Source organism: Pocillopora damicornis, chromosome 1, assembly GCF_964200805.1.
Source record: "Pocillopora damicornis chromosome 1, jaPocDami1.2, whole genome shotgun sequence".
Classification (NCBI taxonomy): domain Eukaryota; kingdom Metazoa; phylum Cnidaria; class Anthozoa; order Scleractinia; family Pocilloporidae; genus Pocillopora; species Pocillopora damicornis.
The window spans coordinates 25,665,660-25,690,093 of NC_142670.1; the positions used below are offsets into that span (position 1 = coordinate 25,665,660).

The 24,434-nt window shown below is 38.0% G+C and overlaps 2 protein-coding genes and 5 non-coding genes across 7 annotated transcripts; 4 read left to right on the forward strand and 3 right to left on the reverse strand.

Moving 5' to 3' along the window:
• Positions 1–1,590: 1,590 nt before the first annotated feature.
• On the reverse strand, positions 1,591–17,533 carry LOC113675559 (polyunsaturated fatty acid 5-lipoxygenase). The gene is made up of 16 exons (XM_027192162.2): positions 16,600–17,533; positions 15,556–15,600; positions 12,592–12,717; positions 12,015–12,112; positions 11,726–11,858; positions 10,787–10,885; positions 10,236–10,332; positions 9,365–9,482; positions 8,093–8,185; positions 7,532–7,592; positions 6,419–6,524; positions 5,867–5,955; positions 4,925–5,098; positions 4,347–4,510; positions 3,837–3,958; positions 1,591–3,248 (listed from the first exon to the last, which is right to left on the reverse strand). Exons 1-15 carry the CDS (start codon positions 17,110–17,112, stop codon positions 3,856–3,858), a joined length of 2,019 nt encoding a protein of 672 aa, XP_027047963.2. The 5' UTR covers positions 17,113–17,533; the 3' UTR covers positions 1,591–3,248; positions 3,837–3,855.
• Trnaw-cca (transfer RNA tryptophan (anticodon CCA)) lies at positions 8,404–8,475 on the forward strand. The gene has a single exon. It is a non-coding gene; the product is annotated as a tRNA-Trp (tRNA).
• Positions 11,004–11,077, forward strand: Trnar-ucu (transfer RNA arginine (anticodon UCU)). The gene has a single exon. It is a non-coding gene; the product is annotated as a tRNA-Arg (tRNA).
• Positions 13,142–13,215, forward strand: Trnar-ucu (transfer RNA arginine (anticodon UCU)). Its single transcript has one exon. It is a non-coding gene; the product is annotated as a tRNA-Arg (tRNA).
• On the reverse strand, positions 14,244–14,315 carry Trnaw-cca (transfer RNA tryptophan (anticodon CCA)). Its single transcript has one exon. It is a non-coding gene; the product is annotated as a tRNA-Trp (tRNA).
• Positions 17,534–18,458: 925 nt separating the features above from the next.
• Positions 18,459–18,531, forward strand: Trnar-acg (transfer RNA arginine (anticodon ACG)). Its single transcript has one exon. It is a non-coding gene; the product is annotated as a tRNA-Arg (tRNA).
• Positions 18,532–20,465: 1,934 nt separating this feature from the next.
• Positions 20,466–24,431, reverse strand: LOC113675553 (marginal zone B- and B1-cell-specific protein). The gene is made up of 4 exons (XM_027192153.2): positions 24,050–24,431; positions 23,473–23,588; positions 21,863–21,967; positions 20,466–21,090 (listed from the first exon to the last, which is right to left on the reverse strand). Exons 1-4 carry the CDS (start codon positions 24,230–24,232, stop codon positions 20,946–20,948), a joined length of 549 nt encoding a protein of 182 aa, XP_027047954.2. The 5' UTR covers positions 24,233–24,431; the 3' UTR covers positions 20,466–20,945.
• Between the last annotated feature and the right edge of the window lie 3 nt (positions 24,432–24,434).

Below are 24,434 nucleotides of genomic sequence, written 5' to 3' on the forward strand. Positions count from 1 at the left end.
ATCGTGTTAAGCATGTATTTGACAGATCAACTTTAATTACTATAATTAACACTTTAGTATTTAGTAAGTTGTTTTATTGTTCCTCCGTCTGGTCCAATGCTGCTGACACTAACCTCCTTAAGCTCCAAGCGATCCAGAACTTTGCAGCCCGGATTATTTGTGGATCCAGAAAATTTGACCACGTTACTCCGCTTTTGAAAGAACTGCATTGGCTACCTATTAAATCTCAGCTATACTTCCGTGACGCCGTGCTTGCTTTTAAATGTATGACTGGATCCGCTCCTACTTACCTCTCTTCGAAGTTTCTAACACGCGGTAATGTTAGTGGTCGCACGACCAGAAGCTCCAAACTGTTGCACATACCATTATACAAAACTAAATCTGGACAAAGAACTTTTTATTATCGCACTGTCAGCCTGTGGAACAGTTTAGATAATGATCTTAAACTTTGTAATTCTTCTTCTAATTTTAAGTGTAAACTTAGGGCCAAATTATTTGCTGCTTTTCTTTCTACTCGGTCCTAGTTTTTAATCATATCATATATTTTTCATTGTCCTTTTTTAAAGTTTCTTAGTTATTATCTTACCCTTTTATCGTACCTTCTTAAAGTTTCTTAGTTGTAATTTTCGTAATTATTTTTAGCTTTATAGATTAAACATTTTTATTATTGTAATTATTAATTGTCACTGAAAAGCCCTCTTAGGGAGTGTCAATAAAGTTTGTATTGTATTGTATTGTACGATTCCTTTGAAGTCTCGGTTCCATTGTATAGTAGTTAGCTGGTGAGCTACGGGAGTAACTAATCATTTTCTAGCGAGGTAAGACACCCAGCCATCCGGTTGTTCGAGGGGTGGATAACAATATCCGCACTGGATAAATCTCTTTTCGATGGATAGCGCAGTACATTTTGATAACAGCCGCTGGAGAGCGACTTATCTGTTGGATAGCGTTATCTACCTTTTGAAAAACTGGGCTCAGATGTTTGCTTACTCACATGCAGGGCACAAAGGAAGCCTTTTTTACAATTTAATTTTCGATCGCGAGATTGTGAGAACGATTAATGCATTTTACAGATGAGTGTATAGATCCAGTGGAATAAAATCAGAGTAACTTTCCTCTCCCCCCCCTTCCTCCTAAACAACCTATCGCCAGCTAATTCTTGCAGAGAAACAAAGTCGAACAAAAAGATTAACTGCTGAGCTTTGACAGTGATGTAAAGATCGAACCACAACGCAGTTGTTTCAACCTAAAATAATTACCAACATTAAAAAAATTGTAATTTTAAAAAGTTCACTCGATTGGAGGTAAGATTACATAAACATTAGGGCAGTTTTCTATTGGGCAGAATAAAGGTAACTTTGTTATTAGCCAATGAGAACACAGAGTGAAAACATGCAAACTGCTTGAAGCGCGGGAAAACGCGAATGACCAAGTCACGATTGGTTTTAGTTTTGCATCTGATTGGTTAAGGGATGGCGCGAGTTTTCTGGACCAACTGATGTAACGCAATCCCGGATTTCATAGACACAAAATTGACGATTGCTCTATCATTATGAATGCAATTTCAGGACACATGGAATGAACATATCACAAGGGTTAATATAGTTTATTCAGTGTACATTAAAATCACAGTAAGTGAAAATGAATTGATTAAATTTTAACATATAGTTACAATCTTATCATCGTTCATAAGTGAAAATCAATTGTTCAAAATTTAACATAGTTAGAATCTTATTATTGTTCATAATCATTTTACAATTCTAGTGCCCATCCCATTTTCCCCCGATTTTCAAAACTGAAATAAATTATTATTAACATATTTGCGTTGCAAACTAGATTCCCCAATATTTCCTCTCCACAAGCATTGATTCAATAACATTATCTGAAGCTTAAAATTTAGATTTAGAGAACTACGTGCATTTATTCGTTTTTCTTCGAGAACTAAGAACGTCCCCATGTGCCTTTTAGGGCTCCACCCTGTTAGTGCCTTATATCCTTTTTTTTTTTGTTTTTCTCCGCTATCAAGAGTATTTGTCTACATCTGCCAATGTCCTTAAAATGACTACTATTAACTCTGTCGTTTGAATGAAGAAAATTATTATTTGCTGTGAGTGAAAAAGTGGGGCCTTTAAAATGCGGCCTAGTTACCTAGTATGACAAGAGAGGATGTCGAAGCGATTGCCACCACCCATACTAATATAACTGCAAGCGTACCTCTTTCCTAAGTGATTACCCAAGATATAAGAAAATAACAAATAGAAACTGATCGGTAGGAAAATCCTCGATCTCAATCTTTAATCTCGTCCGCAGAGCCTTCTCTGCCCTTGTCTTATGCAATGGTTTCGAACGCTGGTTAAAGAACAAAGACTTCAGAAACGATGCAAGCCGATCTTTGTCACACCTTTACCCACTGTTATTGGCCTTTCATTTCGTTATCAAACTTAAAATGTTACCACTGAGTGGTAAACATTTCAGTTCGACACAAAAAATATTCTTTGAGAAATGCAATGCTGCAAAAACGATTCTGAAATCTAATGAACAAAAATGTGATCAATAGCATAAACTAACATTAGGCTATATTGATGTGGCGGCTTCAAGGTTAAGCCGGAAGGAAGGGAAGAGTTGGGGGAAGTCAAACTAATGGGAGCCTGCTCCCGATAGCAATATTGACATCGTCTCTGGGTACCCTGACCTTTGTCAAATAATGAAGTGGGTCTACCTGGACCCCTCTCTTGATTTCTCCTCTAAATACTACTCCGAGGGAGGAGGGACATGATGAAACATGCGGTACTTACCTTCTCACTGGTCATAGTTGTGATCATTGTAGTCAGGTCACTTCGTAGTAAAAGGTCATTCAATGCTATCTCGAAATTTAACTTATCATAACTTGCAATATACAATTGTCTGGTGAACATTGTTATCCTTAAAAGCTTTACCCAAAAACTATTACTCAAACACAAAATGTGTGTCATAAATCGTGCAAAAGTTATAAAGCAAAGTGAGAAATACAGAAACTTTCTGTTTATCCTTACGCCTAGCATTTTTTACAAATTAATACTAATTAAATGTTAGCTCTGTTGAGCCCTACTGAAATCTTATTTTTTCAAAAAGTAAAATTATTTTTTCACATCCACAATAAGCTGTCATATTGAATTGCCAACATGTGTTTTATCGCAAACTGACATCTGATGCGAAGCCTTTCCTGATGCAACCGTGAATAAGTTGAGCTATGTCGCAAGCAAAACCATCTACAACAGAAATTAAACACTGGAATAAACTTATAACTTGTAAAATAAAGTGTAAAGAAATGACCGTTGATAAATGTATACATCTATATACCAAATTCCTGTCTCTTACAATCACTCATCACTTATCCCGGAAAATCATAGCATGTCACAAACATTCAATAAGTAAAACGGAGCACCCACGGTAGTAAACGGCGAGGGGGTGGCAGCGGATCGAAAAACGAGGGAAGTTCGGTTCATTTCGCGACTCGACCCAAACATCTCTCGTTTTTTGCACTTCTCCGCTACAATCGCGCCTTTTATTTTAGCACTTCGTTTTACAAACTAGACACCTGGAATAATTACTTCATCGTTGAATTTTCCCGGCAACAGGGACAACGATTTTATCAAAAGAGAAGTTAAACAAGACGTTAGAGGCAAACAGCATATGGCAAACTTAAACTTCTCGCCCTCTGCTCAGTTCAACTGTTTGTACACTTAGTGGGATATGATTAAAAAGATTCTAGCAGATCATTGTTACATACTTCCTCAAGACGAAAAACTACAGCCATCCCCATCACTGATCAATAATAGTAATAAGCAAAGGCCAACCTGTTTTGTATTTCAAAGTTCAGTTCGAACTTCTCGTAGGGTTCAGGTACTCATAGACCACTTGTCTCTTTTTGTTTCTGTCCAATATGGTTAATGCAATACACTTCAAATCGTCTAGAAACCTGTACATATCATAAACGTTACATCCATGATTTTACTCACTTGCAAATGAGGAGACACTGGGTACAAGCAAAGGTGCAAAACTAACTCTTTACTCTTTAAAAAAAATGCCTTCTTCCAAAACTCTTCCGAGGATTACTTAATCCCCTGACCCCTATGAGATAATTATTAGCATCTAATCTCCCCTTACAATATCACCCGTGAATCAAATATTACGAACACAAGGGTAAATTAAATGATTCCCAACTGGAGAAGCTCTTGATTGTTGAACAAATTGTTATGGTCAACTTTTTAGGAAATGCAGAAAGAAGAGTGTACCCTCGGGAATTCTGCACATAGATGAGCTGCGCGTAATAGAACAACAAGAACAACAGTAATAAATTGGGCTACCTGGAAATCGCTTTCTTGGCAACTGGGTCATGTTGGTACATGGCGTGAAAATCAGCTAAACCGTTGGTGTGCCTCTCTGAAAGGAGCTTGTTTATAACTATGATATCCAAACTGATGTTTTTTGCCGGTAAACACGCCAAGATGTCTCTTTCTTCCCTCCATTTCTAAGGAAAGGAGAGTAGATAGCACAATTTAACATGCAATATATATTATACTTACTTTTAGCTTAAATTTACAGGAACGACTTAGGGCTGGTGTTGCGGTTTACCATACCATCCGAAGTAGTATAAAAAGTAAGTAAAAGGTTGTCCAATTTTCGAGATTCTTTCTGATCCTCTATATGCGGTCACTCTCGTTCCTCTTTACCCCAATAGGACCTTGAGTCTCTCTCTAACCTACCTACCGCTGTGCAACATTGTTGGGGCTAGGGGGTGGGGGTTAAGAACTCTTATGCAAAATTTACAAATCAAAGTATCATGTTTAGGAATGATATCTTGCTCAGCTTCCTAAATACTTATGCCCGTGGTTACTGCACAGAACTTACAGAGAAAGAGGGTTTTAGATATAGACATATCAACCTTATCTCTTGGCGGTTGTCCTTTCAAGATGGCCGGATAATTTGGAAGAAACGCATACTCGTCATACTGAGAAACGTTAACTGCGGCATGTCCAACTGTGCTGGTGAACATTATGGATGTTAATGTTTGGCAGAGCTGTTCTGTTGTTTCGAACCTGCCTTCACCCGGCACGCCCTGAAATGAACATCAATAATTTGATTCTTCAAGCTATTATCATGAGTTTTTTTCCAGGTCAGCAGTGGCCAGTTGATATCGAAATATCTGAAAGCTCGCGCCCCCTATTTAAATAATGAATTACAATCGGGACTTTACCTTTAATACGATTTTTTGTCTAATTCCGCTAATTTGCTTGAATTATCTTTGAAGTCTCCTCAGTAAATTCTGATAACTTCCTTTGCCCTGACTGGTCATTGGGATCACTTTCAGTTTTTGTTTTATACCATTCGGTGGAGAGAAGCTCTGTTGTTATAAGTAATATATCAAACACGAGGAAGAGTGTTCCATCCGATATCCAAACACCGAGAAGTGATTGAAAAAATGAGGCGCAGCCGAGTTTTTTTTAACCAACTTCAAAGTGTTTGGATATCAGATGAAACACCCTTTCGAATGTTTGATATAGCTTCTCAAACCATGCATTAACAATTCTTGGAGAAAATCAAAGCAAAAGTTCACCAAATTTTATGATAATTAAGATCTCATATCCAGACCTCTTTCACGGTTACAATTTCCTTTGTTTTCTCAGCATGAGTTATTAATGAGTTTGAGAAGTTACATTGAAGAGCCTTCATGAAGTTGGTATTGGAATAACTAACAAATACATCAACAAAAACAATGATAACAACAAGCAGAATTTTCCCCTTAAATGAAGGAATTAAATCAGTTCAACAAAATAGCAAATACAAAGAATCTGATTACCAATCAATGTGAGTCAATTTAACTGACCTTTATACCGCACCCGGGATTTCCATCTGCCATTAGCTCCAGTCCCCAAGCCTGAAGCTCATAATCGTCTGTTAGTGTTTCTTCTTCATCTAGTTATAATCAAATTTAACGAAAATTTTTGAAGGTCCACAGAAAAAGGTGAGGAGCGACTTCTTAACAGTCAGGTTTCAGATTCAAGAAAGATCGATATATGGAGTTATAAATTCCAATTGGTAATGTAAATGCGCTATGCTTTTTCGGCAGTGCTCAGAGAGTCTTGGCTAACGGTGCAATTCAGCAGCATAAACTTATTGATGAATTTACATTCTAATAAGTATGATAAGAGACCATTTACACATATGTAGAAGAAATACAAGAACTTATGTTGAATATTAACTCGAATTTATTTTATAACTAACACATAGTTTATGACTAACACCCAATTTAATTATTAAATGCAGTTTTAATTTGCCCTTTAAAAGAGTAACGAGATTTCTATAGGGTCTTCGACCTTTTTTCTGCTAATATTGTATTAAGAAAATAACGTGCATAAGGATCAACGATTTTCCTTACCATATCTCGCCTCCACAATTGAAGTGACGTACTTGTTGATGGCATTATACAACATGAGGCCATCATCTCGGTAAGGATAATCTGGCAGTACTGATGGATCAGCCACCTGTTACCATAACAACAAAGGATTTTTTTTCTCTTATTACAGTGATTATCTGGTGATATATAGAGATAGATCTAAGATCCAGATCTTCCAGTTTCAAGAAAGATCGATGTATGGAGTGATAAATTTCTGGCAATGGAGAGATTTGTTTTCAGAAACGCGTTTGGTTTGATGAAGTTTGTTTGGAACTTCGATCACTTTACACTGATTTAATTGAGTCTCCAGATATACTTGCTTCTTGTTGTTGTTGTTGTTGTTTTTTTTTATCTTTCAACTTTTTTTTGTCTATTTTCATTTTTGTCATTGTTATCATTGACTTTGTCATGGCACCTTTTAGTTGGCCATACAAATCGACAAAGGTCTAGCGTGGTCTGAACCATTATCGAAAAAGATATTCGTTAAAATGTTGTGGACTCACGAGGCGCAGCTGGCCGAGTGAGTCTGTAACAACTTTTGACCACTATGATGACGAATATTGTTGTTGACAAGAGTACAGATCACGCTAAACCGCTGTCGATTTTCTTTTTGCTACGATATCGACGTCAACTGAGTAAACTGACAATTCTTTCAGTGCGTGACCATTGCGTGACACGTTGGCACGTGCAGCCTTTTCTGAACTCCTATCGACAAAGGCAAATTGGCCAATCAGATTGGTAAAAGGGCATATAACCTAGATATATGCTTCTGGTCATGACAATTTCCTACTACTGGAGGTTACAACTAAGAATTCAGGACTAGATAGCTATTAACGCAGTCGAACTAAAGGGACGAGAATGCCGGGAGAGATTTTTGAATGGCGTCGAATCATGCAGTCCATTGCTTGATTTCCCACGTTGTCACGCGTCAAACCAACACCAATCTTAATAGACGAAGGAGGTGTACAACTGCGAATAGCAAATTTGAAACCGTGGTTTGTGGTCCGCGGAAAACTTCGATCCCTAAGGTGTCTATTATTTTTGTTCTTTACACTTCTTAATGAAAACTGAACAAGGTTTTAAATATAAACTTACTCCTCTTTGCTCAAGGTCCGCCGGTAAAGTGCCGTGCACATCCATTCTCCAGTCTTCCCAGCTAATCAATCAAAAAAAAAATTGATAGATTTAAAATAAAGATAAGTAGCTATGAGACTTTTGGAACAGTCTGATAAATCATAAGCTATGGTCGCCTGTTATATGCAAAGTCCGTCCGAAATCATAAGATTAGTTCTTGCCAGTTTGCTGAAAAAAGAAATTCCCTATATTACGCCAGAATGCTTCAAGGATTGGGAACTGTTTTCACCATCGTCTTCGTTCAATTTCCCTCCAATTTTTCAATGAGGCCAACCAGGATCTTGACAACTTAATGACTCTACTTAAAGCGAAGAATCGATTCGAAAGAAAAATTGACATCAGTTCTTAGAACTTCCCCGTCTACCTTGCAAACAAGATGGTCCGACCCGACAGTTCTTAGAAATGCAAAGAGACCCACGAGCAAATATAATACATAAGCGAGGAAAGTGCTTTGAAAACCCCTGCTAGTTAAAATATTCGGGCTTATTCATCAGTGCAGAAAGTGAGCCACAAGGCACCTACCCTAAGGCTATAAGATCCTGGGTGCCCTTCGCTCCGAGAGTTGTCGCGCTGTCAATCCAAGAACCTGGCGCGAGCAATTCGTTTACTTCAAAACTGTGAGAAGAAGAGTGAATAACAGAGTTGATGAATGGCGTACTGAGAAATCTTCACAACTAAGTTTAGGCCAACCGAAGAAGCCAAACAAAATAGACCCAAACTTTGAACCCAACTGCTTCGTGCTTTGCACTTAATAACTTATTATATTAACGCAAAAGGTTGTTGAAGCTATATAGTGATTAGATTAATAAGACGAATCATTTTTAAAGGCAGTTGACTCCGTGGCGCAATGGTAGCGCGTCTGACTCCAGATCAGAAGGCTGCGTGTTCGAGTCACGTCGGGGTCAGTGGTAACTTTTATGTTTCTCAGTTTAGAGAGTTTTGAAGTCTCTTTCGAAGCCTTTTTCGTTGGCCAAATTATCCCATCGGTATCCGCCGCTTTCGCCCCCTATCGAGTTCGCCCCTACCTTATACCGTGTTCGCTCCCACACTTTTCGAGTTCGACCCCATCAAGTCGAGTTCGCCCCTTTATTGAGTGATATCCAGATGAGTTGATTCGTAAGTTGATAAGTAAATTCTTCAGTCTTAATTTCAAAAATAAAGCTAAACGGGTACAAGTCTAACAACTTAAGCAATGCTGTCGCGATGAAAGCGTGGTTTGCATCTTCTCAAGTCTGGTTGTTACGATCAACACATTTCGTGTTCTTTATATAAACCGTGTGGTTCTCTTTATCACAAGTTAAGTGTATACAGTTATTTCTGGTAACCTCAGATCCCACGCAGAGTATTTACTGGATTCCGTCAACCCAGTTCCCAAGCAGGTTCCACGCAATTGCCGAAATTCAAAATGGTCGTCGCTGACGTGACATTTGGCACATTCCGCTAGTGTCTTCGTCACAAATCAACTCATCTGGATATCACTCAATCAAGGGGCGAACTCGACTTAATGGGGTCGAACTCGAAAAGTGTGGGGGCGAACACGGCATAAGGTGGGGGCGAACTCGATAGGGGGCGAACGCGGTGCAATTCATCCCATCACATTAAGCCCTGGCCTCCATCATAGGTTTAAATCCAGAATAATAATAATAATAAAAAACTAATCTACAGTTCTAAAGAAATATCTCTGGGAAATTAATCAAGAAAACTTTTTATCTATCGAATGTGAATAATTAGATCCTTAAACCGACCTAAACCCGTTAATGTTCTGTGGAAGTATGACTGATGTCAAAAACTTACCAGTTCACGGGAATCACGTGACGTAAGTACGGTGCAAGTAATCTATAGATCGGATGTGAAGGAGAAAGCTGACGATGTGTTGCTATGGAAACTGCTTCCAAAAGAAGATGGGTGTATCCTTCAGAAAAGAAAAGAAAAAAATGAACAGCACAACCAAACTGTAAGTAAAGGAGTTATGTGCTGCTGTTGATGTTTTAGTTGTGGTTACTCTGAGACAACTAGTATTAGCAGAAGTAGACCAAGAGAAATCCCTTACTGGAGTTAATTAATTTTAAATGGATGATATTTTCTCAATTTAAGAATATCTAGGTCATGTTTGTGCGAGAATTACACAGAGTTATGATTTTCTCCTATCGTCTGTTGTGGCAGTCAGGGAAAACTTGAGAGAAGGAAAATGAACGCAATAAATGCTGGATCTTTTCCCAGAGGGTGTTTAGGGAGCGATCATGGAGTTGGAGGATTTAAAGGGGGGAATATAGCCTTATGGGGGGGACTAGGTAATTTAACTGTGACACGACATAAGCAAAATCCTCCGACCCCTCCTTCCTTCCCCCAGACAATAATTAGTGACCGGTTTTAGAGTGTTCTGTGAAACCCATTTACTATCGTGGGCTTAGCAAGGGATGGTGCACTCTAGGATCGAAAAGCCTCTTTTTGAAAAACTCAATCAGAATGACTTCGCCAGGCTTGAACTTTCAGAAATTATAGAACACTGCATCTTCTTATTAGTACGTAAATGGTACCTACAAGTTTGTAGACTTGTTTATGTACATTGCTATACTGGTCTGAGCACAGTTGTTCAAGATAAAATGTCATTCTATATAGCAAATGAAGACACGTTCAATTTAGATCGCGCATGTTGTATCAGTACCTAGCAGTACGCATGCTCTGTGATACTGCGCGTCAGCGTTGTTGAACCACATCTTTGCTAGCACCCAGGTGTACCAAGGGTCGCTGGGAAGGAAAACCTAGCCGAGAAATTAAATGTGTATTTGCCAAAAAAAAATACAATGAATAAATGAACAAAAATGATAAGTAATATAAAATATAATTGTAAGGCACTTAGGAAGCGGTTAGAACACTCAAGAAGTAGGGAGAAGCAATAGACTACGCCTCGTGTTTCTCTCTACACTTCTTTCGTGCTCGAACAGCTTCCTGCGTGCTGTACAACGGAACAGAGCACAGTCAAGGCTTCTCTATTTGTTAAATAGCTCGAGAGACACTCAATGTTTCAGTGTTGCGTGCGTATTCACATATGGCACTGAGATTCTTAAAAGAAGCGACAAATAAGCAGGAAAATATCCTAAACGACGATGAAAACCGCGTTAAATTTGTTTAGTGTTGATAATGCACGGTGAGATACTTAGCATTGGTGTTTTTCGCGATATTTATAACTGCAAAATACTGACTGGATATTCATACCGGATTATCCTCTCCTCTCTCCTGATAGAGCTGGATGGCGATAGGAACAAGATAACACTTCGATGGACTCAGGAAGAACAATGCCATTGGAGACACAACCTAAAGAGATCCATGGAGAAATAAAACTATTCCAAAATGATAATTTGGTTTTATCAAATGAGTTGATAATATAATTTGCCACATTAAACAGTTTCAAACCAAACTCATCGATTGTGAAGCCCCCGTGGCGCAATGGACTAGCGTGTTGGACTTCTAATTCAAAGGTTGTGGGTTCGAGTCCCACCGGGGGTGAAGTATTTTTATTGTGTCAAACATTAAGTTCTTTTTATCGTTGAAGCAGGAAAAGTGCCGGTCAGTCGATCTTTAGCTTATGAACTCTGTGAACTTACAGTTTTGTGTTCCTATAGAACTATTACTCTCCGCAAAATGCACTCCAAACTAAAGAATTTCAAATACTATTTTTTGGTTTGTTGGTTTTTTTGTTTTGGCGTCCATGCAGATGTTTTAAAAAGATCGTATGAAATTTTGTAAGTATCTTAGTAGGAATTGGCACCTTTGTAATTTGTTTTGATCAATTTACTTTGTTTTGTTTTCCTTTTTTCCTATTTTTCTAACTCGTTCTTGAATCGCACCACGTATCTTTTAAAAACCCGAAAAAGATCTAGCGATAAAAGCAAAAGACAGCTCTTTTCCTCAGTTTACCGAAATTATAACCCACTCGGGATGTTGGGAGAAACACAATAAAAGTTTGTAAACTACGAGCCGGAGACTAGTGTTCTCTGAACATTACGCCGGTAAAGCGATGAAAAGTGTGATCTGTTGCTTTTATAAGATAAACCTCAATTTTCTATGTGTTTGGCGGTGCAATGACCGATAGGTTTTTGACCAATCAGGGCGTTGGTCTTATCACGGTTATTTTATACGAACAATAAAACTAACCTTTCTTGACTCATCTAGTTCTAACCGGGCCAAAATTTCTAAATCGACAATAAAGATCCTGTTTGCTTCCAACGCCATTTCCAACGTTTGTCCCTCAAGAAATGGCTCTAGCATCGCTGACGTAACAGCAAGCCTACGAGAAAGCATTTGTTATATAGGAAACAAACTGCTTACTGAAACATAGGCATATCCAAGTATAAGGTGGGCGTGTTTTGCAAGCATTTATGGAGGGTTTATTAAGAAGCTTTAGTCAGAATTTCATGCAACGAATCTCAAAACACAGACTCACTTGTCGGGTACTTTGGTGCAAAGACGAATGAGCGTTGGATTACAGCCACACAATCTCTGTCGAGCGAAATGCACATCATCTCTCCAATAGTTTCGTCCCTGAGGGAAAAAAAGAGAGAGAGAAAAAAGAAGAAGAAAAAGGAGGTAAACGACAGGCAAGATTATGATTGAATTAAAGAATTTTCTTATCAAATGTTCTTCCAAGAAATTTCAGGAAACTTGAAATTAAGTCATACTCGATTGCAAAAACATGAATGATAAGCCCCATTGGCTTCATGGGAAATGTTTGCACAGTTACATAATCACTGCTTCACCTTTTGGATTATTCAGGGCAAATCTTCATACACCTTCATTCTTTGATTCATTTCCATCTGACTAAGTGGCAGTTTTTTATTTTTTTGCTTGTCGTCTTTAAGTTTTTCTTATCTTCTTCTTCTTCTCTGATAAATTCAATAGACTCGTCAGCACTACCGCAGAATAACAAACGATTTCGTACAACGGATGATATGAATATTCAGCTTGTGCTGTAACTCTGTATAACAATGATCATTCACCTGATCTGCAAACGATCAACCTACCGCTGGTTTGCCAAATTTTCTGTCAAAAATTTCGTCAAAGTCATGAAGCGAGTTCCAAGGTTCATAGCCGTAGTCTGGCAGATTGAAAGCGTTGACTAAACTAGATCGCCTCACAATGATATCCCACTGAAAATGAAGAGGAAAATTAGATTGGTGTAAATTGCCATGTGTTATGATGTTCTTGTGATCGTTTTTGAGGACCCCGAAAAAAGAGAAATAAAGAGGATCAGGCAGATTCACAATCGATATCGACATCTGTCGTTTTAAAGTGATCTCAGCGTTTAGTTAAAGTACTGATAAAAGCTTCTCGTAAGACACTGTGGAATGCCATTTTTTTTAACATGGAACACTACGTTTGAGATCGTAGCATCATAGAACAGGTATTTCAACCAGTAAATCTTTTCCGTTTACGATGCATAAACCGTGAAGATATTGAAAGGGAACTAGGTAATGTTTTGGTCAAGGCTAAATAAGAGGCAAACCGAGTGAAAAAAAAAAAGAAGGAAATAGCTGAAATAAGATTTAAATTAATCACTGGATACTTTGTGAAGCCCCCGTGGCGCAATGGACTAGCGTGTTGGACTTCTAATTCAAAGGTTGTGGGTTCGAGTCCCACCGGGGGTGGAGTATTTTTATCAACTTTTCTTAATCAACTAAGTTTCCTCTCTCCCTAGTTGAAACATGTAAAATGCTAATCAGTCTTTAGCGTATGAATTCTGGGACAAAGACTTAAAACCTGTGTGTTCCAAAGAGCTATTCATCTCCTCGAAACGTACTCTAGAATGATGAATTTCAATGCCGTTTTTTATTTGCTCCTTTTTTTTTTTGTTTTTGTTTTTGTTTTTGTTTTTTATTTTGGGGGGAGGGGAGGGGGGGCGCTTAGAGATGAGCAGATTTGATTCTTTAAGTCGATCGATTGAAATTTGAGTAACTTGAGTGGAATTAGCATCTAAGTTATTAATGTCAGTGCTGTCTTTTCTACTTTTTAAAAATGTCACTTGCTTAACAGAATAAAACTCCTCGTATGTTTGTGACTATCGCGCGACTTCCTGGAGGCAATAGAAACCTGCGCATGCTCACTGGAACCGTATAAACGCAAAGGCTGCAAATCACCAATACATGACGTTTGTTGTAAACTCTTTTGAAGTTGAACAAAACAAATTTAGAATGAGAATTCGGATGATTGTTAATAGGCCTTGGTTTGGCGTTCAACCTTGTTTTAAGCCTCAGGATAAGTTTCAGGTGCATGCCGGAAATGAGGCCGCCATGTTTTCCAATGAAGTAATACTTTATTACCAAAGTGATCCTCCGTTTCGAAAGACTAGCCTTTTCTACCAGTTCTCCTATAGTTAATCTGTCCTGAGATAAAGACAAGTATTCTTTACAAGCATCAAAGACTTTATGTCGTCTATGATGCATTGTCTGTCCTAAATACCATTCTCGGATCAATGTCAATATCTAAGCAACTGCAGCGATCACTCCCCTGACCCGAAAACAATAAACTGAAAAAAAAAGGTTAGGGTTAGTGCTGGGTTAGGGGAATGGTAGGTGTATAGATGCTCAGATACTGATATTGATCTGCGTTCTCGTCTGGCAACAGCATAAAGACTTCAGAAGTGATTTCTAACTTGGAAAAAAAAAATGTGACACGATGACCCCGACGTGACTCGAACACGCAGCCTTCTGATCTGGAGTCAGACGCGCTACCATTGCGCCACGGAGTCACCTATAGATACATTTATAAATAGGTTGAATGCAGATTAGACAAAGGGCTAACGCTCGAAACCTCAGCCTTTTAAACCTTTTACGGTGGCCAATTTACGTTTTCAACTTGCCCTGATAACGTTAATTGGCCACCGTTCAGAGTTTGAAAGCTGACATTTCGAGCCTTAGCTGTTAGTCAGAGCTAAAGACGAGTGGCTAACACTCAAAACTTCAGCTTTCAAACTCTTAACGGTGGCCAATTTACGTTTGATTGATCTCGTCGCTATACGAGAAAAACCTTTTGCATTTATCTCTGATTTAGTTTTCTCGGTGAGTCAGACAAAACTGTGACCTCAGAGACTCACGAGTAGTTAATTTGACCGCGAAAATAACAGAAGTTGCATCTAGAACAACTTTAAACTTCATCGTGGACCACGGCCGAGAATTGATTTGAGCACTGAGAGGAGATGAAATCTTTGGTACGGATTGACTTCATTTAAAGTTAGCATGACGCAACCAAACATACACAAAACCAGTCTGAGAAATAAATGTGCAGGCATGGGGAATGGTTTTAAAATGTAGGCTATTCAATAATTATTCACCGAAGTAGAGGTGCGGCAAGGTAAATATCCACCACTTTTCCCGGCCCGCCGCTGAGGTGAATAATTATTTTAGTATATACCACACAGAAACAAAAAAGATTACTTATTTTCTGTCACAATACCCAAACCTGGTCAGAAATAAACTGATGACGCGCGATTTTGTCTCTCCGGCTGCTCGGAAGTAAATAGTGCCTGCTTATCACTTCCTAACCAGCAAATCAGCGAAAAGCAGTATCCACTTGAGTGGTATATACTGGTTAAAAATCATTAATTCACCGAAGTGGAGGCGGTGAGTGGTGGATATTTACCGAATTGCGAAGCAGCGAGGTAAATATCCACCGCGACTCACCGACACTGAGGTGAGTAGTTGTTATCGTATTAAAATAAGTGATATAACACGGAAAAAAAGATGATTTTAACTCATTTATTCCTGCAGCTATTACAATATTTTAGGGCGCAAATCCCGCACGCGTTGCTCGGAGAGAAATAGCAAAGAATATTCGGAGTTTAAGTAGCCAATCAGGGTGCGCCTTCAAATCTATCCACTGTTTTAGCACATACTAATTTATGCAAATTCAGAAGTTACCATTTTTTCTGAGTTTTAAGCGACAAACCGACCTTAGCTACGCTAAAAGTGATATTGCGAGCTGGTACTAACCTGATGATTGCAGCTAAAAACTTCTTCTTTCGGGCAGAAGCTTATCTGAAAAAGACAAAGTACAAAGTACCATTAGCGTACTTCTGGTATGTCTATGTTATAACATGTATGCGTTGGTATAAATTCAGTAATAAACAGACTAATGACACTATAAAGCAGTAGCCTTTGCAATATGCAGAGGATATTTCGTTTTTTCTTACGACTCCGGAAAATGATTACAAACTGGCCCAGAACTGTGATAGCTCTTTAAAAAAAACTGCGTCAACATCTCCGAACAACCCAACATGGTAATTGAATCCCATCGTTTTTTCCGACCTAGCTCTAAAATTACTAAATTTTCTTTAAAAAAAATTTCTGCCAAGAAGTTAACCTCAGTCCTTAACAACGGGGAAAACTCTTCTTTTGCGAAGATGATGCTACGCATGCCTTTCAATTCCTGGCGTGCTTACGGCGTTGGCTCCTGATTGCGGAAGATTTAAAAAAAAAAAGACGCGAAGCTCAATTGCAAAGACGCACGCAAATCAACACCGAATGACAGGTCAACTCGTGAAAGAGTTCCAACGGTCAAATATTTGCTGAAATGTATCGCTGGTGATCTGTGATCAGCACAACTTGGAAAAAAATTAATAATTTTGGAAAGTCTCTTATGAAATTCCGTTTTTTCCTGTTCCTAGGTTAATTACATCGTACCTACATATGGCCATTTTTTATGCAGGAGTTCGTCCTTTTAAAGATGGCAGCTTTCCAACAAGTTTAGGCAACAGCTAACCAGACTTCGAAAATTTCTCTCTTTAAAACATTTTGCAATCGGTTTGACTAATAAGTAATCACAGTGCCTTTGTGCAATTAAGATCATTTTACTTCTCATTCTGAAGCTTTCCAATTTGCGTGGAATCTTTCCTCGAAAACTTTCTAAGCTCAAGCTAAGTTTTTTTTTCTCCCGGGACGCGCACCGAGACTGGGGTATATAAAGCCATGGCTTGCAAGTATTGAATTTTGCGAGTTAATTAACGAAGACTTGATTAGTAGTGTCCCATGTCTCACCTGAGGCGGAATTCCAGGTCGTCTTCTGTAATATCGATACATAGTTCTTTTCCAAAATAATTCCGTTTCCCTTTGCTCAGTCTCAACATCAAACTGAGGTAAGGTGCTGTCAAACATCCTTAAAATTAAGGGTTGTTTGTTCTTTATCCATCGATGGCATGGAAATATAAAATCTTCGTAGTCTCCTGCGGTATAGCGTCGAATTTCAATCGTTTCAATGAACCATTCTACATAATTTCTACGACCCGTTGCATCCCGTCGGACGAATTCGATTTTGCAAAAGCGTCCGATTTTCACTGGCTCGCAGATCTTAAAAGTATCCGTGTGGCCTTTCTTGAACACCGTAACACAACACCCTGTCAGGCATAATTCTTGAGATCTATTTCCTTTTTCGTCAATGATCGTCAAATAAGCTGTATTGTGCAATCCACCACCTTTCGTGTCTCCAGTTTTGACGGTTATTACCAGACCTGGGATATCAAAACAGCTGAAGCAATCCACCGTGTTTCCCATTTCAGTAATTCTTCGCTTGGTAAACCTGCATCTTAATTTCAACAGGTGTCAGAGGCAAAGTACGGGCGTAGATTCGATGTCAGTCAATTACCGTCAGGAGATGGCAAGTTCCAAGAACATTTTCGATGCTTTTCTTGCATTTAGATGGTGATTCTGGAGAAGAGTGTTGTTGCTAGCGTCAGTCAAATGAATTGCCAAAATATCTCTTCATACCACGGTAACTCGCAGTAAACGGTCAGTTGTTTTAACCATGGATACCAAGAAGCTTTCAGCCACTTAAATGGCGTCAGGCACACGCCAGCTCAATTCATCGTTTTCATCTGTCAAAACTCGACGCTTCGAATAGCTCGGCGTTCCGTTTGATAAGCTTTTAGAAGAGCTATTGTATTCCTTAATAGACAGCGATGTAAAATAAATAAACAGATCGACACATAGCCAAAAGCAACAGGTGGAATCACCCTCCTCATGAATTTTTAACTGTTTTATTTTACAGAAAACCACATTAGGATATTATAAACCGAGGTACGTTGAATTAGAAAATATTTGACATATAAAAAATTTGCGGTTTATTTTATTCTACGCATGTGAACTATAGCTACAAGCAACTTCATTAAAATTATATCTGTTCAAAGTCTTATCTACTGCGTGTATGATTCGGTGGTTTTGTATCTAAAACCCCTCTCGCGCAACGTCCCACCAATCACGTCTTCTGAACATCTTTCATTCTGTTATGGTTTAGCGAAGCAAGGGAAAATTTAAGCCACAAAAGATTTCTCGTAAGGTCGTGAAACTTTCGCCCCTAAAATAAAAAGAAGGAAAATTTCGCAAATTTTTTTCCTTCAAAGCAGGAAAATTTTAATTAACTGAATGAAGTCTCGAAATAAAAAAGACTCTTGCGCAAGAAAACCTGTAGAGTTGTACATTCAGTGTATTGATTACGTATGAGGTACAACAAGTGTAAGCCTTATATTATTTTTTTTAGCCCAGTCCCTCAGCAAAACTAAATGTCAGTTGACTGCCAGGCTCCTAATTAATTAGTCGGTTCTTTGGCAGTTTTACAGGCTTTACTAGTGATAGAAATAGGTACAAGTCATACTAGTTTGTGGCAAAACTGAAAAAATTTGCTAGGTCTGATACGGGCAATTTCAGAATTAATGAGTCACAAAAGGTGTGAATTGTTCGCATTTAGTACTTGCAGATGTTTAAACGACGATGTAGTGAAGATTCATATTGAAAGAAAAAGGAGATCCAAAGAAATGGTGATCTCCTTGAGAAAGGATGAATGGCCGAGTCCACCCTATTAATTAGTATAAATTGTAAAATTTTTCAGTTAGTCGTTGTGTGATGGCCCTGTGGCCCAATGGATAAGGCATCTGACTACGAATCAGGGGATTCCAGGTTCGAGTCCTGGCAGGGTCGTGCCATTTAATTTTCCCACAATCTTTTCTTTTTTTCTTTGTCCTTTTTCCCTCTCTTAAAATATTCTCTGTTTTCCATACCGAATAAAGGAAGGAAAATTGGACGAACTTCTGTCATAATCCCCATTTTTCCAACCAACCAGCGAAACAAGTTGTGGATTGATCGACTGACGCCGAGCGAAATGTTTCCCTTCTTCAGTTTTCACTGAAATTTCTTCCCCTTAACAAAAATCGGTCCCACATTAGAAAAAATTTCATTTAAATAGGTACAGGGGCGAGTTGGCTGTGCAACTAATCTTCAGTATTTTGATATATCAGTAATAATAGGAGGGTCAAAATTCTTGGGTGTTACGTGGAAAATTTCATTGAAGGAATATTCGATAAAGCATTTTCCCTTACTGAACATTTCTGTCGCCAATTGCATCCTTCAGTGGAAATAGATGGCACATGGAAGGTAGAGAAGGAAAGGAAGCGAAACTTAGGATCTTAGACTACATGCGTGACCTATTGTGTTATTGCACGTGACTTTACAGTAAAACGCCACTGATCGTGAGTTGACAATGGTGTACTGCAATTACCAGTTGAGGTATAGCACCGTTCAAGAGTAAGTCGACAGTCTCGACTCGAAGCTTGAAACATTCGAGAATCGAGGATGATCGAGAATAAAAAAAAAATAATCGCGCGAAAATTATTTTGTCTTCCCGTCTCGCAACTCAACTCGAACGTCTCGAAATTCGACTCGAGCCTCGAAGTTTTCGAGAATCGAGGATCCAGTTGCGAGGGACGGACAACTCACTTTAGAGTAGTACTATATGTGATCGACCTTTTATACTTTCTTCAGCTTATTAAGATTGCGAAGAAGGCAGCCAATGTAAAAACAACAACAACAACTACAAAAACGAAGTCCCCATCATCATTTAACCCTTTAACTCCCATGAGTGACCAAGCCAGAGTTTCTCCTTACAGTATCATTACAGTATTAACCAGACAAGTGATGAGAATGAAGAAAAATATCAATTTGGCAATATTTAGTTGATCTGATACTAAATTCTCCAACCTAACATTATAAGAATTGTATGGTTGACAGTAAGGAGAATGACAAATTTGATCTGGGAGTTAAAGGGTTAACTGTCTCTAGGACAGTTACATTGCACAGTGAATCTGCTTTCATTTTCCTCATTTTGTTTGTTAGTTTTGTTTTTCCCTGATCACAAGAAAAACCCTTGGACAACCTTGAGTGACTAAGACAGAATTTGTCCATTCAATATCATGCAGACACGTGATGAGTATTGTGAAAAATATCAACTTGGGGATTATCATTTGATCTGACACCAAATTCTCAGAACAAACTTTACGAGGTATGTATGACTGATATGTTAATCGTGAAAGGGTTCAGCAAAGTAGGCAACTTCTGAGAGAAGAATAACATTAATATATTCCATAAGAGCATTCCTTTTCAATAAAGGATCATTTGCTTTACTTATTAGTTAGTTTGTTTTGGTTTTTAGCTTTGATTGTTGGGGCATTTTGCTTTGTTTTTTTGCTTTTTTCCTCTGTACTGTGTGGGCTCGTGTCATACAGTGAAGAAACCAGAGCTTGCTAATGATGGGACAAAGGCTTTAATCCTGCAGGTAAACCTTTACCCCAAACCGGCATTGGTATGCATATTCTCCATGCTGTTCTCTATACATTTCCTAAGGTGCTGATAGGGAGAATTTGTTTAATAATCAAGAGCCTCTTTGTTCATTTCCTTTATTGCTGTGACCTGAATGTTTGATTCAGGGGTAATAATTTCAGGAGAAATTAATGCTAGTCACTTCAAGGTCAAAGAGTTAGTGGTTCAGTGCAGAGTCATGCATGGAAGCCACATTTTTGTATAATGTTAAAGGCAAAATGCCAGCAAATATAGCGAGACGTGAACTTCAACAAGGTACCTTTATGTAACTAATTTCAAAGTACTTTTATTTTATAGGCAAGACTTACAAAAGTGCTTAAAATGCACAATTTACAAAAAGCACAAGCACGAGTAGTCTTACCAACTTCTCTATTGCACCATAAGGAAAAAGTACATTTAACAAGAGGTTAATGCAAGAACTTTCTAACCAAGAACTTCAAAAAAAAATATATCCATAAATCAAATGAGTTTTCAGCAAAAAATACAAAGACTGATGTAAAAATGTCTCTTAACATTCCAATAACTGAAAATTAATGTAGACATGAACTGGTTATAAATAATTGATCAGTCCCTGACTAAGCTAAGATTGAAAGCCTTTGGCAAACACCTTAAAACAATTGCAGCTCTTTTTAAAAGTTGCAATGTTAGTAACAAATCTCTCGAAATTTTAATTATATCCAAATGAGCAGAATTGCTTCAAACTAAACTTTATCAATAGTAGTAAGGTTCTATGACTTATATCATAATTCTTGTTTTTCATTTTTGACACAATCCTTTGTATATTCTTTGCACAAATAGTCGAAGAGGTCTTTTGTTTTCCTGTATTCTGCGTAAATTTCATCTTCTCCAATGTCTCCAACCAAACCACCACACTTCTGGGCAAGTCTAGAAAATGAAATTAAAAACTTAATTGTATTTGACCTCAGAAATCATGCAGAGAGCATGTACTTTAAACAAACATATTCCTGCATATTGCATCCAAAAAAGCAATTAAAGGAACAAGTGGTGTGGAGATCAAAAGAAAAAGAAACCAGGAGTACAAGGATGAAATTCATCATAAAATAATTGTGCCCTTCTATGAATTTTTTTTAATTGTGAAGGTTATTAATGACACATAGCTGTAGTTTATGTTAAGAGTACTACAACATCTCCAAAAAAGAGAGGCAAATAAAAAAATTTAAAAACCTCCAATTCCAGCACAATGCCATTTCACAGGACACTAGTACAGTATTTCTTTTAAAGTATTTCTATCAGAGAGGCAACTGTGCCCATAACTCTGAGATCTGTATTTCTCACTTTTTTGCTGTATTCTTCCTCCTTCACAAACTGATAGCACTTTCTTGCTGATAAATTTCAGTTTTTCTATGACATGTTTGCTCAGTAAAACATTAATATTTTGAGAAGAAGTTAGATGTTAAAACCCTTTGGAAGCTTAGTGGTTACCCCTTTGCACACTTACAAGGGTGTCCACATTCTGCATTTAACTGTTCTCAATACATTTTCTATGGTGTTGACTTGGAAAATTTGTTCACCTATCCACAGCTTGGCAATCATATCCTTCATTCTCATGACCATAATGCTTAATTTAGTAGTAATACTGTAAGGAGAATTTAGATGCCAATTACCCTTCAGTAGAAATAGTTAAAGTTAACCTCACCTGCCAGGCCATTTGCCTCCCCCTTGCATCATACCAGGAAAATCTTTTGCTTCCAAACCTGGGCCAGATAAACGATTTACACCCTTAACTGTCTTTATCCCATAGCTGAAAGTTAAAAGAGGAAAAACTAATTTGAACATGTTACATTGATTATTACTGAATGTATTATATTTGTTTTCTTTTTCTTTTGTACTCTGACCCAGTATTACTACCACATAGCCTATAGGATATATACTCGTTCAGATAACTGAATACACTTTTCACTCTTTTTATTGCAGCCGTAAGGTTTAATATTCTGTCACACTTGAGACCATTTCTCACCTTTGTCTACAAGCTACAAGCAGTGTTTACCTTATCTTGTATTTAAAACAAGAAATAAACTTGTAAACTGATACAATGTCATTATGAACTCAGTTTAACCTTGGATATGCTTTTTACCCTTTATGCCCTAACATCAGCATATATTTTTGTCATACTGTTCTCAATGCATTTCCTATGGTGCTGACAAAGAGAATCTGTTCAACAATCAAGAGGTTATTTAGTTGGTGATCATTTCCTTTATTCTCACGACCTCAATGTTTGATTTGGGGTTGCTACTTAAAGGAGAAAATAGTTACTAATTACTCTTAGGGGTTAAAGGGTTAAGTAGATACAAATGTAAACTTAAAAGATTTAATTGCCTTAACAATCTCTCTGATCCTTACAATTTTAAAGTCCATCCTTGGGGTGGGTGTATATGACTATTTATAAGCAAGTTTGGGTGAGGTGCTGGAATGATGGTTAGAACTGTTTGACTTTAGATAAAGAGGCCTCCATTTGAACCCTTGCTGGATAACTTTGTCCAAATCTTTGGCAAATAAATTTACTCTTACAATCCATCTCTCCACCTAATACAGTTGAACCTGTCTTACGCGGTCACACTCTGGGAATAGGGGACGAGTACTTAAACAGGTTTTTCACAGATGAGGGGTATAACGGGAAAAAAAAAAAGATTAAAAATACAATTTTGTACCATAAGAGACCACTTAATGTACAGAGACTTGCTCAAAAATACACCACTAACATTGATTTCGCGAGATACATATGGGTAAATTTTACTTGAAGATTGTTATAAGTTTCACTTGAGCAATTCCACTTTAAAGTGACTGTTCAATACAGGTGAAGAACAAAAGAAACAGGCTGCTGGGACATAGTAAAGGCTGATCATGACTGCTTAAAAGAGGCAATTGGTTGATAGAGGAGGAAATTACAGTAATTTAAGGGACAAAATTCTGTACTATGAAAATCAAGTGGTTAATACAAGGGGACAGCTTCATACAGTGCCATTCAATACAAGTTTTATTGTAGTTAAGACCAGCTATGGCAGAGTGTGCGGGAGCCCTAACAAAATTCTGGAGGTTTACATACAATGGAAAAGCATCCCATTTCAGGGGGAGTAGCATCACTTTTTCTCAATTCATACCAAGGGGATAAGCTCTAACAGAAATTGGCCCCTTAGATCAGACCACTTTTTATGCAATAAAATAACATATGCAGCTTCCCATCTTTAGTTACCTATTTTTAACAGGTGCACTTATGACCTAATTAGTTTCAATGATCAAATGACTTACTCATCCCAAGAATTGTCACAAACTGCCTCAAACACATCAAGATAATCTGACTCTGGAAGTGGTTTTCCTTTCAGTGATGGCTTCTTGTCCTCTGCTTTACGTAAAGCTTTGCTCATCTATAATAAAATTGGAAAAAATGCCATAAACATTGGTATGTAATTCAGTCTTTGTTTCATCACACTAAATACACTACTTCATAAGATATCATATTTCTGTAGGCTATTTGGCTGTTTCATCATTACAAACTATTTAAACAGCAAAGAAAAGCGTTGCAGAGATTTAAAACCAAGGATAATTTTGAGAGAAAAATTATTAAGTGCTGTATGTAAAGTATTTTTAAGTTTATGAAGCTGTGCAGCAACCCTAACAGTAGAGTAACACTTTTATTAGGTAACTATTCATCGCCTACAAATTACATTAGCGGGTATTATATCAGTTCAGCCGCCCTTAATGACAATAGCGTATCGCCACTTTACGCTGGCAAAGGCAACAAAAAAAATCTCGGCAAAGTGTTAAACTAATATTTCACAGTCGAGCAGGTATATTTCAAGAGGACAGCAAAGACTCCTTCAGTTACCTGGAATGCAATCGCAGTGCAAGCATCACACGTCATCTCAAACGACTTCGGTGTGTGCGGTGAGTGCTGTTCTTCTTCATTCATTTTTGGCGTCTCAAAGCGCATTGGTTCACCATCCTGGCCGTGCGCTTTCGCGCTCAGAAGAGCGAAGATGGCAAACACCGCAGCAACTTGTAAAGTCATCTCATTCACGAGTTATCTTTACCAAAGGGAGCAACGTGCTTTGTACAGAAGTGAACGGTTATCAAATGGGTCTAAATTTATCAAAGCATAAATAAATAAGTAGCTAGAAATGGAAAGTTAGCAAAGCGACAAATCGTGTTTTGCCACGAGAAAACAGCAGGCAGTTGTTCTTTAGCAGTATACCGCTGTGCATTTGAACGGC